At 46.8% G+C, this 14,449-nt stretch overlaps 1 protein-coding gene across 1 annotated transcript in view; it reads left to right on the forward strand.

Annotated features, from left to right (window-relative positions):
• Positions 1–241: 241 nt before the first annotated feature.
• Positions 242–14,449, forward strand: part of LOC144141244 (LIM/homeobox protein Lhx9-like) — a 61,895-nt gene continuing 47,687 nt past the window's right edge. Inside the window, exons 1-2 of the mRNA XM_077672807.1 lie at positions 242–360; positions 4,262–4,464. Of these exons, the coding sequence (XP_077528933.1) occupies positions 4,317–4,464 (148 nt within the window). The 5' untranslated portion in view covers positions 242–360; positions 4,262–4,316. The remainder of the gene's footprint in view (positions 361–4,261; positions 4,465–14,449) is intronic.

A 14,449-nucleotide genomic window follows, 5' to 3' on the forward strand; every position in this document is an offset into this window, starting at 1 on the left:
CACGTAATTTCCCCAACTACCCCCCCTGCCACTGGCTCTCATCCATACCACTACTGAGGTTCTTCATACTAATTTGAAAGGGAACAAGAGCGAAGACTTGTTCCACACGTGAGTCCCCGCAGTGACAGTCACCTTACCGTGACCCGCCCGCCCTTCAGGGACAACCCTGATGATATGTCGCATTCGATACATGAGCCCACAGGATCGCAGTCACAGCCACTGTTTCCGTTGCCAACAGGCTCTGGACCAGCCGTGGCACACAGGGTGCCTCCGGTGCTGCCTCTGCGGAACAGGTCTTGACTCCCAGGCGTCGTGCTTTGCCCGTGAGGGCCGCATCTACTGCCGAGACGACTACCTAAGGTGCGCCCCGTACCTTGGCTCCCTCTTTACTTTTGGGGGACGGTGACGTGTCAATGCATTCCAATGTTAGGTGTGTCTGACTTTGAGCGAAGAGTTGTCTTACTCCGCGGTATCAGCGGTGTACAATCGTGATACATTAAAATAGGAACAATAGAGAACGTGGATTTCAGTACATGCGGTGCGTACAGGCGACAGGCCGCGTATGCACAAAGCAAGTTACGAGAGTTCGTGACCAAGCAACAACCATCGTCTTACTATCGTTTGTTGGTCGTTCGGCATGAAATAAAATATAAAGGAATATAGCTGCTTGTGTCGTTCTCAGTTCGCGCAGCGACGAAGTTAGATAACGCTCGCGTGAGCGGGCGCCGTATGCGGCGGGAAGACAAACCAAAATGATCACACACCGAACGATGGTCATGCCGTACCAAGGTCGGACACGAACTCTCGCAACTTGTTCGTAACGCGGCTCGCCGCCTGGATGCGTGGCATGTACTTGATGTCACGCGCTCCGTTGTTCGTATTGTATCACGATTGTACATGGCGTGGACGGCCACCTATCGCTACTGCTGAGGTCACGGCCTCCGATTATGGGGGCGCTTCAGACTCCATAAATTCACCGTACGTACTACCGCGAAGTGTGGTGTGGCTCGCTGGTGACTGCTTCATCGCCACGCAAGGCCAGCGTGCGTTGGCGCCGCCGCACGCCGAACAGCCGCCACTGTCTCACTCTCCGTTTTCCACGTGGCTCTACGTATGCCCAGGCGTTGCCTAGCAGCGTGCGCTCCACGCTGTTTTGCTGCTGGCAAAACAGCCTGGAGCAAATCATTTCCCAGAGCTCTGAGGGCGCCGGAATTTTCCCGCGATCGGTGCACCGCTATGCGGGCGCTTCCTGGACTACTGCGGCGCCTCGGCCGAGGCGGCGGCCGAGGCCTAGGCGCCGAGGCAACGAGGCATGCAGCCGAAGCGGTGGCATGGGCCGCTGCGGCCACATGCCACCGCTCGCGCTGGACTGCGTATTGCGCGTCTTACTCAGGCGCCTAATCTGGCTTGAAAATATGTAAGTGCCTTTTTTATTCTGCGTGGCAGCACTCCACAGTCGCCATTTCACCACACAGCCCATTTAAAGTGAGCGAGAGCTAATTGTATGCCAGGTTTGCCCATGCTGTACACAGCTCGGGAACTCAGCGTGCCGTGTGTTGTTCTTGCCGAAATCACGGCCTGTGAAGGACCGAAAACATGTGCAGAGAGCGACGCACTATTCGCACGTGTTTTTTCCTCTCCAAAACCTGTTTTGGGGCGCTGTTCAAGAAGGCCCGAGTTCTGCCTACTCGAGTTCCCAGCTGCTTGGGTGAAGACAGTGTGATACCGGAGCATCCGATACACCTCGAGCGAAACAGGCGCAATCGTGCGACGCACGCTTGCATATTCAGCGCACCCTATAAATACGGGGCGATTACGTGGAGAAAGTACGGCTTGTGATAACATCGGCGTACAGCACTATCTGAAATCGAGATGCAGTATTTACTCCCTAGCGTAAAGTACATAACCCCATACTGCTTTCAAAACTCCGGACTGGCTGCAGGCCACGCCCAGCACGGGGCGGTCCGTTTTTCTCGATGTTCTATTCTTTCACTGAATTATGTTTCCCATGTGGCTTGAAGGTAGCCCCAGTGCAGCTCTATTTAAGCACGAATCAAGTAAACAAAGGGGTGCCCTGTAGCTTAGGGAACGCTCCCTGCTCCAGATCAGCTGTGGCTGTGTTTACACTTCTTTGGGTGTGTTGGCACGGCATGCGTTTACCAAAAATCGTCCAAATTCAGCGAGTGAAGAATGGGTTCGAGCATTGACGAGCGCGTTTTAGACGTTGAAGTTGTGTCATCTGTAATCGACTGTTTTCACGGTGTATGAAGATGGCCCCTGTACGAAAATCTTGTCGTCTCTCTTGCTCCTATCGGCTCGGACTAGAGCGAATTCCAGTTCGCACCTGACACCCTCGCGACTCTGGCAGCATTCGCTGACGGTGGCCTGTAGACTGCGCTATTGTTTGGTGCTAATTCCTTGTTGCTGCTAACGTGCATCGAATGAAGACGACTTCGTGGCTACGATGCTACCCCATCGACGAAGTCGATGCCATGGTTTGGGTGGGGATTCAGTCGCTATGCCGCGCCCACAAATGGGCTGGGTGTGTTTGATTGACACTATAGCTCGGAAGGAACTCGTTAATGATTTTGCACGACCTTCTTGAACTCATGACGCTCGTGGTAGCCGGCCCTGCGGCGTGGTTTATTGTTCATAGTCGCCGTAGCAGTCATATTTCTAGCCCGACAGATCTTTTTCTTTAACGAACCAGGAATTTTGAGCTCGTTTTCGTCTCGAGAAGTACTATGCATTGGCTGTGCAGTCCCCTGGCGACCGACTCTCGTGTGCGGTGACTCCCAAGCGGCTTTTATTCCATGAACGTCGCAGAGGAAGTGTGTGCGCTGCGGTTTTTTTACGCGACGGGCAGTTTCCGCCCATCGCGTAACCATATATATATATATATATATATATATATATATATATATATATATATATATATATATATATATATATATATATATATATATATATTTCCTGAGGAAGACCTGTCTCAGGTCGAAACGTTGGAAATAAAGACCGTACTTCTACTTTGTGCATATATATATATATATATATATATATATATATATATATATATATATATATATATATATATATATATATACACATGGTGTCATAGCTATCATGCACCAAGTTTTAAAAAAAGAGCGATGGAGTTACTTGAAGACAACCTAGTGCATAATGTTTGCAGTTCTGTGGAGGAACGGACAGAATTTTTTTACGTTAATAAGACTTCCTTAATTAATTGTAATTAATAATCTAACTCGAGAAGGACCCTCCTAATCATTAAAGTGTCAATGAGGCACTTGTAGGTAGCCGCGGGAGGCATCTAACTGCGGTATTTTCAGTGACGAACTAATTGCGTACTCCTTTATTCTGACTGATAATGAACCCCCGCGAAAATGAAAAAGACCACGTGACGGCTCTCCCGCCCTACCGCACTGATCAACCCTGGGGAAGAATACGAAGCAACTTTACTGATACAATCGACCCCAAAACCCGGCACGGCAAAATAAAGCCGCACACGGCCGTGATTTCGGCAAGAACGACGCACGACACGCAGCCTTCGCGAACTAAGTACAGCATAGGCAAACCAGGCTTACGATTAGTTCTCGCTCACTTTAAATTCGTTCGCTGATGAAATGTCCAACTGTGGAGTGCTGACACGTCAAAGAAAAAGGCACCTACCAAGATTAGGCGCCCGAATAAACCTCACTATACGCAGTCCAACGAGAGCATGCTTCCGCAGTTCCCCCAGGAAGCGCCCGCATGGCGGCGCACCGATCGCGGGAAAATGGCGGCACCCTGAGAGCGTCAGAAGATTCTGGTGTGTAGATGCCGGCAGCCGGACAGATTTTTTCCCGCTCAATGCACCATTTAATACTGGGGCAAGCATTCGCGAATAAGCATCTGTGGTACATTGTGTGAGTACTGGGACTCGCACGGAACGAAAAATCCTTTGGGTAAGCCTGGTCCACTACAGCTGAGGAGGCATATGCTGCTGTGTGTGTGTATGCAAAATCGCGCGAGTACAGGGACCCGCATCAGATGAGAAACTCATGATGTACGCACTCGCTATTATACCGCTGAAGTGTATGCGCTGCGCGTTGCAACCAATATGTTTAGAAGCCGTTTCGGGACGGCTGACTCCAACTTTGTCGCTGAACGGGCCATTAAGTGCTTTGGAATAAAAAGATCGCAGAGCTCAGCAATGAGCGGAAGAAAAGGAGGAGTATTGAGAAGGGGCCATCGTAACCCGCAGGGCGTTCGTGCGGTGCTGCGCGTGCGGGGCGGCCCTGTCCCCGCGAGACCTGGTGATGCGGGTGCGTGGCGGGCTGGCTTTCCACGTGGGCTGCTTCCGCTGCGCCAGCTGCCTGTGTCCGCTCCTCAAGGGTGACGTGTTCGGCATGCGCGACAACAGCGTCTTCTGCAGGCTACACTTCCAGGACATGGCCCTGCTGGCTGGTATGCGCTCCCCGAAGCGCCTCCCGGAAAGGTGTCTCTTTGAATCGGCAAATAGGCCACGCATAGAACTTCCGCAGCGCTGATCGCTCAGCATTGGGCACACACCAAAGGTTGCAGCAGTGCTGGTCCGCTTTATTACGGTCTGGATATATTAGCTATATCGGACGTAAATTTCTAAAGCTCTCACAACAACCTCCGGGAGAAAAACATGGAGTAAATTGAAATCAAATATGTGGTCATTAGACGCGCATTCAACAGAATACTTGACAGGCGATATCCTCAAATATTGGGCTACACCAAAATGTTATGGCGTGCTTAGTGCGATTATGCAGGACTTCTTCGCAGAGGCGACACAGAGCAAACCGGAGAGAATTTCTAGTCAGCTAAGATAGACAGATTCAAGTGAAGTTAGCGGTCGCAGCAAACGCAGCACCGGGACTAATATTTTCTTTTTTTTTTTTTTTGGGGGGGGGGGGGGGAAGGGGGCTGCCACATGGTTGCGCAAAAAAAAAAGCAATCTGCCTGAAATGAGCCCCATGGTCGAATTTCAGGTGGTTGGCACAATATTGTTGGCATTCAGTCCACGCATACGTCACTTTGCCTTACTCATACGCCACCCGTCAGCATCTTGTTACGTTCGAGATTGCTTATGTTTTCCCAGATAATTCATGCGATACATTCTCAGGCTTTCGATATATGCTTGCGCATAACGGAGTGCAACCTATTCTGGTGTGGCTGGCAACACCGGGGCTAACCAGACCGCAATCATTCAATCACGAATTTGATGTCATACAAATGTCCCAGCTTTAATAGACGAGACGCTACTGGGTTTCGCTACCAGAGTTATGACGTGCGGTCAACGATATTATGGCACCATCCAAAAAGGGCATACGCACCTTCAAGTATCATCGAAGTAGCGTGCCGCATCTTGGTGTCGGAAGGTCTGAGCAAGCAAGACAAGATTCACTCCATCGCATTTGAGTCAACGAGGTCCGCCGAAATAACAGGCCTTTAACAACCTACCTGTCCAACCTGCGGGGCACTCGACACTCACTACCATTCCCACTGCGAATGCCCCGCAGACCCGTGCCCCCCCGTTCCCTCCCCCCACCTCTAGGAGCAGATGTTGCGTGACCCGGGGGAGTCAGGCCAAGTCCTGACCACCTCCCGGGCCATGGCGGTCGCGGCGGCCCTGTGGGCCTCCTCCACCCCCAATACCTGATCCCGATAGACGAAAAAATGTATTCCTTCCTTCCTTTTTCCGCACGTTATCCACCGTCATACGTCGCGCGTTCCCGTCCAAGAACAACACAGTGTACGTGGAGGCAGCTACCAAGATGCAAGGAAAGGACACAGGGTGGGTATAGTCATCGACTCAGACATCTATGAGATCACCAGTGGTTTGCTGCGCCACAGTACCGTGACAGAAACCGAGGGGCTAGCGGTCGCTCTGTCCGCGGCGGAAGGTTTCCGGACCGGCCGATCACTTCCGATAATTTGCGGCTCGCGAGTCGCCTGCAGACATTTTATGAACGGAAGAGTAAGCCACCGCACATGCCGTGTACTCCTCAGGGCGAAAGGCGGCATACCACAACATCCTGTGCACCCAGCTACGATCCAACACAATATCATGTGGGCACCGGCGCCCGCCTTGATAGCAGGAAACGTACAGACGGCCAGAGTAGCTCGAGGCTAAACTACAAACCGAACACCCTAAGATCCTAATCTTAAAGGAGCACTGACACGAAAATTTTGTTACACTTTCATTGCTTTTATCGATGCTTAATGGCCTGGCGAACCTGAAACAGCACTTCAAATACTTCAGCGCGCGATAGTTAATTACATTGAACGGCCTGAAAATCGTTTGTTTCAAATTCCCGCGCTTTCATCCCGAACGGCGCATATGACAGACTCCCTGCCTGACCTCACCGCTTTGTGCGTACGTCACCGGCGCCCGCTTGAGAGGGTGTGGCGCCCGCTCGCCGCTCGTGGGGCCGCGCGCATGAAGTGACGTTACGAGCTTTTGACGAGCGCTGCCGCATCACTTCTTTTGGCTCTCCCTGGATGATGTCACGCTGATGTCCATTTGCTGAGTGCCGCTCCGCGCGCTGCTCCGTCGGCGCGATAAATGAGATCCAATTAAACTATGTTCTTCGCGTCGCAGGCCGCTCATATTTCACCCAGGGTATTCTGTTGAGTGAAGGAAGCGAACTGTGCAATAATATTAACGCCGAAAATTGGTGTCAGTGCTCCTTTAAAGAACCCACGCCAGTTCCCACGGAATACTCGGCAACACTGACATACCGTATTTGCACGATTCTAATGCGCTCCCTTTGTTGCAAAAAGTAGCCTTCAAATGTGTGTGCGCGTTACAATCGGGCTCTAAATTAAAAAAAAAGTATATAAATTAAAACTAAACCTAAAAATCGAAATTAAAAGCAGCCCAGAACTACTACTTCATCAACATGTTGTCTGAGAATAATACGCAACGCTCTGATGTTGTTTGGAAGAAGTTAAATTCTATGCTAAACCCTAATGCATCCACAATCATTCCTGATAACTTCGTACACAAAGGACGGGAATTGCGGGGTAGCTAACTGGCTACTGCATTCAACCGATACTTTATCCAGCAGAGTCAGGTTGTCAATAATGATGGAAGAAGTTCTCTTGCTCGCTACGATTCGTCATTGCATGCAAGTAACACCGAACAATCACTGTTTCTTACACCTACTGATTGCGCAAAGGTTTTTTCGTGTATTAGTGCCATTAAAAGCAGCTAATCTAGAGATGTAAATGGCTTCCAGATGAGACCTGTTAAGTATGTGCTGGACATTATATGCCCTGTGATTGCCCTCATCCATAATTTAATCCTCTGTTCTCGTGTGTTCCCTAAAGACATGCAAATTGCCCGTGTAGCGCCCATTTTCAAACATTGGGACAAAAACTCTCCAAGCAATCACAACCCAATTTTTATATTACCGCATTTTCGAAAAAAATTGAAAAAATAATTCATACTAGGCTGTTGTGGTACCTAAATAAGCATACCTTACTCCACGACTTTCAACACGGCTTTAGAAAACACCAATCAACAGATACGACTTTACTAACGCACGATGAAATAATAATAGAATCATTCAAAAACAAAACAATTATTGCAGGCATCTATATTGATTTCTCTAAGGCTTTCGACCTCATTGATCATAATATTCTACAATTCAAAATGTACAAATGTGAGATCAGAGGAATCCCGCATCCTCTGTTTGAATCATACGTGTTTCACAGGAAGCAATTTGTCAATGTTAATAACGCTGCGTCAGCTCCTGAACAGATCAGTGCAGGTTTCCTCCAAGGCAGCATATTGGGACCACTTCTGTTCGTGATGTATATTAATTATATAGTACAAAGTGTTAAAAATGCAGAGGTGGTTTTTTATGCTGATGGCAAAATCTTTTTTGTTACTGGCGTATCTGAGACAGAGGTAGAGGGAAAAGTAAAAGATGCACTAGTTGAACTAAAGAACTGGGCAGATGCAAACCGCATAAGAATAACTAGCTATAAAACGAAAGTGGTCCTATACCTACCGCGGAAGAAAGCACTGAGAGACATCAACGTTTGTTTGGGCAACGAAATAATAGAAATTGTGGACAATGTAAAGACACTTGGCGTTATTTTTTCTATGAATCTAACTTGGAATGACCATGTTAACTCAATTCAATCTAAAATGTCTTCAGTGGTTGGTGTAATGAATAGAATGCGGCATATTCTTCTAGAGAAAATGTGCGCCGTCGATAGCTCAGTTGGTAGAGCGGTGGACTGTAGAGGCTCCAGAGAAAATCAAACTACTGCTCTACAATGCATTGGTAAACTCAATTCTGCAATACTGCAGCTTAGTTTGGGGCACCACAGGAATGACTAACTTAAAAAAGGCACCGGCTTCAAGAGAGAGCTATTCGGTGCATATCAAATATTCTCTTTCTTTCGTCTACCAGCCAGCTTTTTTCTGAAATAGGACATTATTCCTGTGTTTTCATTTTATAATTACCGGATACTAATAACGTATAGATCGTTCACTAATAAGAATGACGACTTCATTACATGTCTGTCAAAATTGACAGGAAGAAGTTCAACTCGCCCTGCAGAGAAGGCATACACAGAGATGGTTTGTACCCACTCCCCGAACCACTGATGACACGCAATCGCAAACCTATAGTTTGCCGGTTCTACTTAACAGGCTGAACTCCAAAAATTTTCGTGTAACTTTCCATCCCAACTCGCATATTAGATTGCATTGCCAGCAATCTTGTAGCACCGTTTGAGCTCACGTGTTCTTTGGACATCAGTGTGTTCCTTGAATTTCTCAGAATTATTTTTTTATTCTGATGGTCAATCTTGTTGCAGAGAAAGCAGTTGAGCTTTTGGTTAAAAGCAAGAGTGTTTAATACTCGTGTATTTGTATATGCTTTTGATACTTTGTGAGCAACATTATGTATTATCCTAAAAACCGTTTTATGCAGTTCTGTTTACGATATGTATAAGGACTTTTTTGGTGATGTGGAGTATGTTTTTGTTGATTAAGGTTATGTTAATTATGTTTTAGCTATGACGAGTGTCGCACTGCCGACTCTCCTGCCATGTATACGGGGCTGGAGCCTCTGTCAAGCTGGGTCGCCAGCTTTTAGCTCCAGCCCCTCCTCCCCCCAAAAAAATAAAGAATTGAAGCGAATTGAATTGAAAGCAGAAATCGGCTTCAAAACAGCCGGCAGTATCGCCATGTACAGTAACTTCTCCCGAAATCGCACTCAATTCAATCCGAAACAATGCGTCAACATGACGCGAGTAAATTGAATTCTGACCTACACTACACATTCTCCGGGGGTCGTACCTTAGCCAGCTGCTGCGCATATTGTTGCTGGTGCAATTAGGACCGCGTTTCAGTCATTATGGCTCTGAAGAGGTACCACAATGAATCGTCGATTAAGTTCAAGGGAATTTTACTTACCCGCAGCAAAGGGAACTGAGGAGCATCACGCACATTGAATGAACCGGAGACATGAGTGCGCAGCGGGCGTAAACAAAGCAGTGCCCGTATTTTCGTACAAGGCCTAGAGCTGCGAATGAACAAACAGCCCGTCACGTCTTAAAATACGAAGATAAAAGCGCTTGAAATAACAGACGCTTTCAATGTTGTTTTCTCGATACGCGAGATAACGTAGCGCAAGGGATTTTCGCAGCCACAGTAGCAAGCGTCAAATAAAATGTCTTCTGCCAGGTACGTGGTGTCACGTTTTTTTTTTTTTTTTTTTTTTTGCACTAGCGTGGTGGAATCGGCGTCAAGTCTTTTTTTTTTTTTCAAATTTTAACGAGTAAACTTACCTGCGCGTTAGCGGCGTTACAAGCGTGGGTGCGTAAGAATCGTGCAAATGCGGTATTACCATGGTAACAAAAGAGATACCCTCCACCAAACAAATCCCTGATGAGGGCAGAAGCCACATACGGGAGGCAGCTGCAGACAGGCCCGTTCCCAAACTTAATACTGAGCAAAATTTACCCCACACAATATGGAGACACGTAACCATGGTGCCATCAAAAAACTCGTCCTCTAGCACACCAAACAGGAATTCCGATACACAAAGGCCGCCGCCAAAATTAAAAACCCTACTGAGGCACTGCTGGCCAGCGACCGTTGCGAAGACAAGATCCGTCAGGTTCAGCGGGTACGCGAGGCAGCAGAGGCCGTTGGAGTCCTGGACCAAAGACGCCCTTGCTGAACCCCGTCGGTAACTGTAGCACACAGCACGAGACGCCGTTGGAGGGCTGCCCAACCCTGAAAAATAAAGCTATAATACATATTTTTCTAGTCCAGTCCAGTCGTGAATCGCGTGCTGAAATCAAACTAGTTTAACGAGGGGCACTGTGTACTCTCCCGCGTGGCTGTGCGCATTGCCCACACCGTCTTGAATGCAGAGCACTTTAGAGGCTCGCCTTGTCGCCGTACCTCGCTGTAACGCGAAACGCTCGACTGCCGGAATCAGGCGGCGCAGCAAGATAACGGACCCAAGTAGAGCCTGGCGTACCGTCCGAGCGGCGTCTCACAGAGGCTTCGAAAACCAAGCGGTTTATAAAGGACTTGAACACCTCCAAACTAGCTTCAAAGAAGCTAACGGTCAGTTGTATACTGATAGCCTATCAACCCTAAAAGCAATTAACAATCCAAATAATCGGAACCCAAACATATTTAGAATTAAAGAAATGCTAAACAAAATAGCAAAACAGGTCAAAATAACATTACCTTACATTAAAGGTCACAGTGGCAATGTCGGTAACGAAATAGCGGACGAAATAGCTAAAAAAGCAGCAAAATATGGCGAAAAAATTGACTGGCCTATTTCACTACAATTTATAAAAAAACAGCTCAATATTAGCCTAAGAAAACATTGGAATGTTGAGTGGCGACAAGAAGGAAATGAAAGCTACACATTCCAATGGATAAAGAATATTCACAAAATTCCGGACCACTTTCCCACCAACTATTACACGTCACAGTTTATCACTGGACACGGTAGATTTCCGTTTTATTTTCATAGGTTCGCCATTACAAATAATAACATATGTGAATGCAGTGTTGTACACGTTCCTGTAAAATAGGAACGAAAGCTCGTTCCTCGTTCCTTCCCAATTTTGAAACGAGTTCCCGTTACAAGTTCCTTTATTGCGAAAGGAACGCGTTCCAGTTCCACTTCGAAAATTGGAGCGTGTCGCTACATTAACGTTACAATTAGGTTTTTAAATTAAAATATAGTTTCGTATAATCCTGGGGTGAAATTAAGTGAGAAATTTAAAACTGACATCGAACTACGTATATTATATGGATATTAACACCGCCGGCAGCAGACTATCTGGAGATAATAATAATCAAAAGAAAATCTCCAAGGCGAATTTTTTCAGTGAGCACCGGACAAACTCCAGACGGCGCTAGGACATTTCGGTGCAGGATGTTTCTGTGCGGAAATTTCGGTGTACGGACATTCCGGTGTACGGACATATCGGTGTACGCGCGTTTCGGTGCTCGGACATTTCGATGTGCGGACATTTCGGTTTGCAAACTTTTCGGCGACCAAATTATCCGGTGCTTGCCTGTTTGCGAGAGCCGTTATATATTTATTTCCGCTTAACGTGGGATATGGACAACAATCTGGAGCAGTGAATTTGTTTATTGATTGATGCCACGTTTGATCTTTGCCAGGTATTTTTAGAAATTCTACATTTATATATTTTTGTTTAATACCTATTCCTGGGGCACCGGTTTTGCAGCCGATTGAATTCTTTAGCACACGTTTTTTTTTTTTTTCATTTACGATTGGTTGTTAATTTATTTCGCCCTTTTTTAGCTAAGACCGGTGTTTACGATGGTCCGACGCCTTTTTTGTATTTTTAAAAAATTACACCCCCCCCCCCCCCCCAAATTACAAATTGCATGCACACTCTCATTATCCAAAACGCAAACATTAGCTAGCCCCTCAGAATGCAGAAAACCTTATGAAGGGTATTACGTAGGCTGGGCTGCCTTGCTAAAATGAATTTGCGAACACTGGTCTAGGATATTGTCGTGGAGGAAGAACGGGCCTTTTTGAAAACAGCCGCAGCTTCTAATGTCCTAAATGTTGATTAAGGGCGTACGGGTTGTGCATACAAATTCCACCCATCTTGTTCGGGAAAACCAACCTTCATTTTATGTTTACATGCCTACATTCACCAGATTTTAATTCTATGTCCTAGCCCCCCCTTCCCGCCTGCACGCTCGAATCTCGTCCACATTTCTTTTTCAGTCATAATATTTTTGGTTTCCCCTGCAAATCCTACAGGCGTGGCGGAGTTCACGGTCTCCGAAGCCTCACCGCAGCGATACAAAAAAAGCTTTACATTCACCAGGAACTCACGAAACCTCTATAATGTGCAACAAAAAGCCACCCAAAAAGGCGCTGAGAACACAATGGCCACTATCATTTGCTGGCTACGCCCTTCCGCGAGTCGCGGTCATACCGATGGCGCCCCCACTCCCGGCATCGCTCTTTCTTCGCCTTCAGTCTCCCCATTGGGAATCAACTCTTCAACTCGCCCATATCATGGACACCCCACGCATACATTGGTTTCTCCCATTATAAGGAGCAAAAAAAAATTGAATAAGGCAGTGTGACGAGAGCGGCGACAGTCGTGTTGAAGTTTTCGAAGTCCAGTTGACGCAATGGTGAACCACAAGTGACACCCCTCTCTCTCTACCAAGGGGGCTTGTAGCCGCCGGGCTCAGCCTTCCCCTCCCCTAAGTAACGCCACCGTAAGTGCGATCGTTGGTTGGTTAGTTTTAAGCAGAACCGACACCCAATGCAACAAATACGACATTGATGGAGAAAATAATTAAAACGGAATGCACACGCGCTTACTACATCGTTTTTCTGTGGCTTTTTTTTCGCAGATGCTTTGCTGTGTGTGTGTGTGTGAGGGGGGGGGCACAGAACGGACTAAAAGCAGCAGCGTCTTGCACCGTTGGGTGAAGTGAAAGCAAAGCGCTTCGATAACACTTAAAGTATTAGGGTTGTTCACATGAATGTTAAAATAAAAAAAAAGGTTGAACGCATGCAAATTAACAACGTTAATTTTTACCATCTACTACAGAAATTGGGTTTTACGTGGCAATGCTCCGCGAGGGTTTGGCGTTAGTTTTCACGCACGGCGGCGCAAGCACTAGTCTCGAACGTAAAATCATATCAAGTCACGAAATTACAATATTAAAGCTAAAATGTTCAAAGAATGCCTGGGAGATCCGTGACTCAAAATGTCTGGGCCAAGACGTCGTGCACCAAAATGTCCGTGCACAGAAATGTTTGCACCGAAACCTCCTGCACCTAAAGGTCCGAATCCGAAATCTCAGGATCCCTTATTAGACAATCTTTCCCCGCCAGGGACCAATTCTATCGGCCAGGCGCGCGTCCTGGCCTCACCAGGCAAACGATGAAAGGTCAAAAGCATTCTCGCGGCTACGCTATTCACCCGTCGAACGCCGCGTAAGTTCAACCAGCATGAAAGCAAGCACAAGCTGCGGCCTGCTGCGTGGTTATTCTTCTGCCTTTGACCTTCCAGGAAGTACTTACGGCTGAATGGCGGGAAAATTGACCAGCTTATAGGAACAGAAACGCAGTAGCGACTTGTGGATTTTCGTACTCGAGCCTTGGCATCAAAAACAGCCAAATCGTAGCGATGTAACGGCAGGAACGCCGTTCCTGCCGTTCCTTCAAAACCCTAACGAGTTACCGTTACAGTTCCACCGACCCTTAATAGAACGGCGGCGTTCCTCCGTTCCTCCAAAAAGGAACTAGTTCCAGGAACGCCGTTCCTTGCAACGCTGTTCCATACAACACTGTGTAAATGTAACCTACCAGCAGACAGTTTTGACCACTATTTACAGGACTGCCCAATAAACAAACACAGAGAAGAACTTCTTCATATCCATAGAAATTATCTCGTAAGAAGGAAACCAGAGCTAATAAAACATACAAAACCATTAAAATTTTAGAAGAAATGACTATACTAATTAACGCTAATATTCAACAATACTAACCCCTCAAATATTTTGTCACAATTTCACACACACGTAGAAACAAAGTCAGCGGCAAATAACGCGATAATAGCTTTTAGATCTTTTGTGTTTATCATTGTTCTGTAGTGAGTCATTTTCGGCGTAATTATCTTGTTTAATTACCTTTTTCCATTTTTTTTTTAATTTTAAATCCAAACATCCATTTTCAATGTATTTAATTTACCCGTTATACCTCGGTGGAACGGGAAGGGTTTCAGTTCATGAGCCCATTTAATAAAGTCATAACCGTTCGAAACTCGTGAACCGGTGCCGTTTGTCAAACATGTCCCCGTTGTTTAGCGCAAAGAACTACTGCAGGTACATTTAAGGCAAACTATATGTAATTAATTGATT

This window comes from Haemaphysalis longicornis, unplaced genomic scaffold (genome assembly GCF_048455015.1).
Source record: "Haemaphysalis longicornis isolate Haplotype H1 unplaced genomic scaffold, Haemaphysalis longicornis Haplotype H1 scaffold_1, whole genome shotgun sequence".
Taxonomy (NCBI): Eukaryota; Metazoa; Arthropoda; class Arachnida; order Ixodida; family Ixodidae; genus Haemaphysalis; species Haemaphysalis longicornis.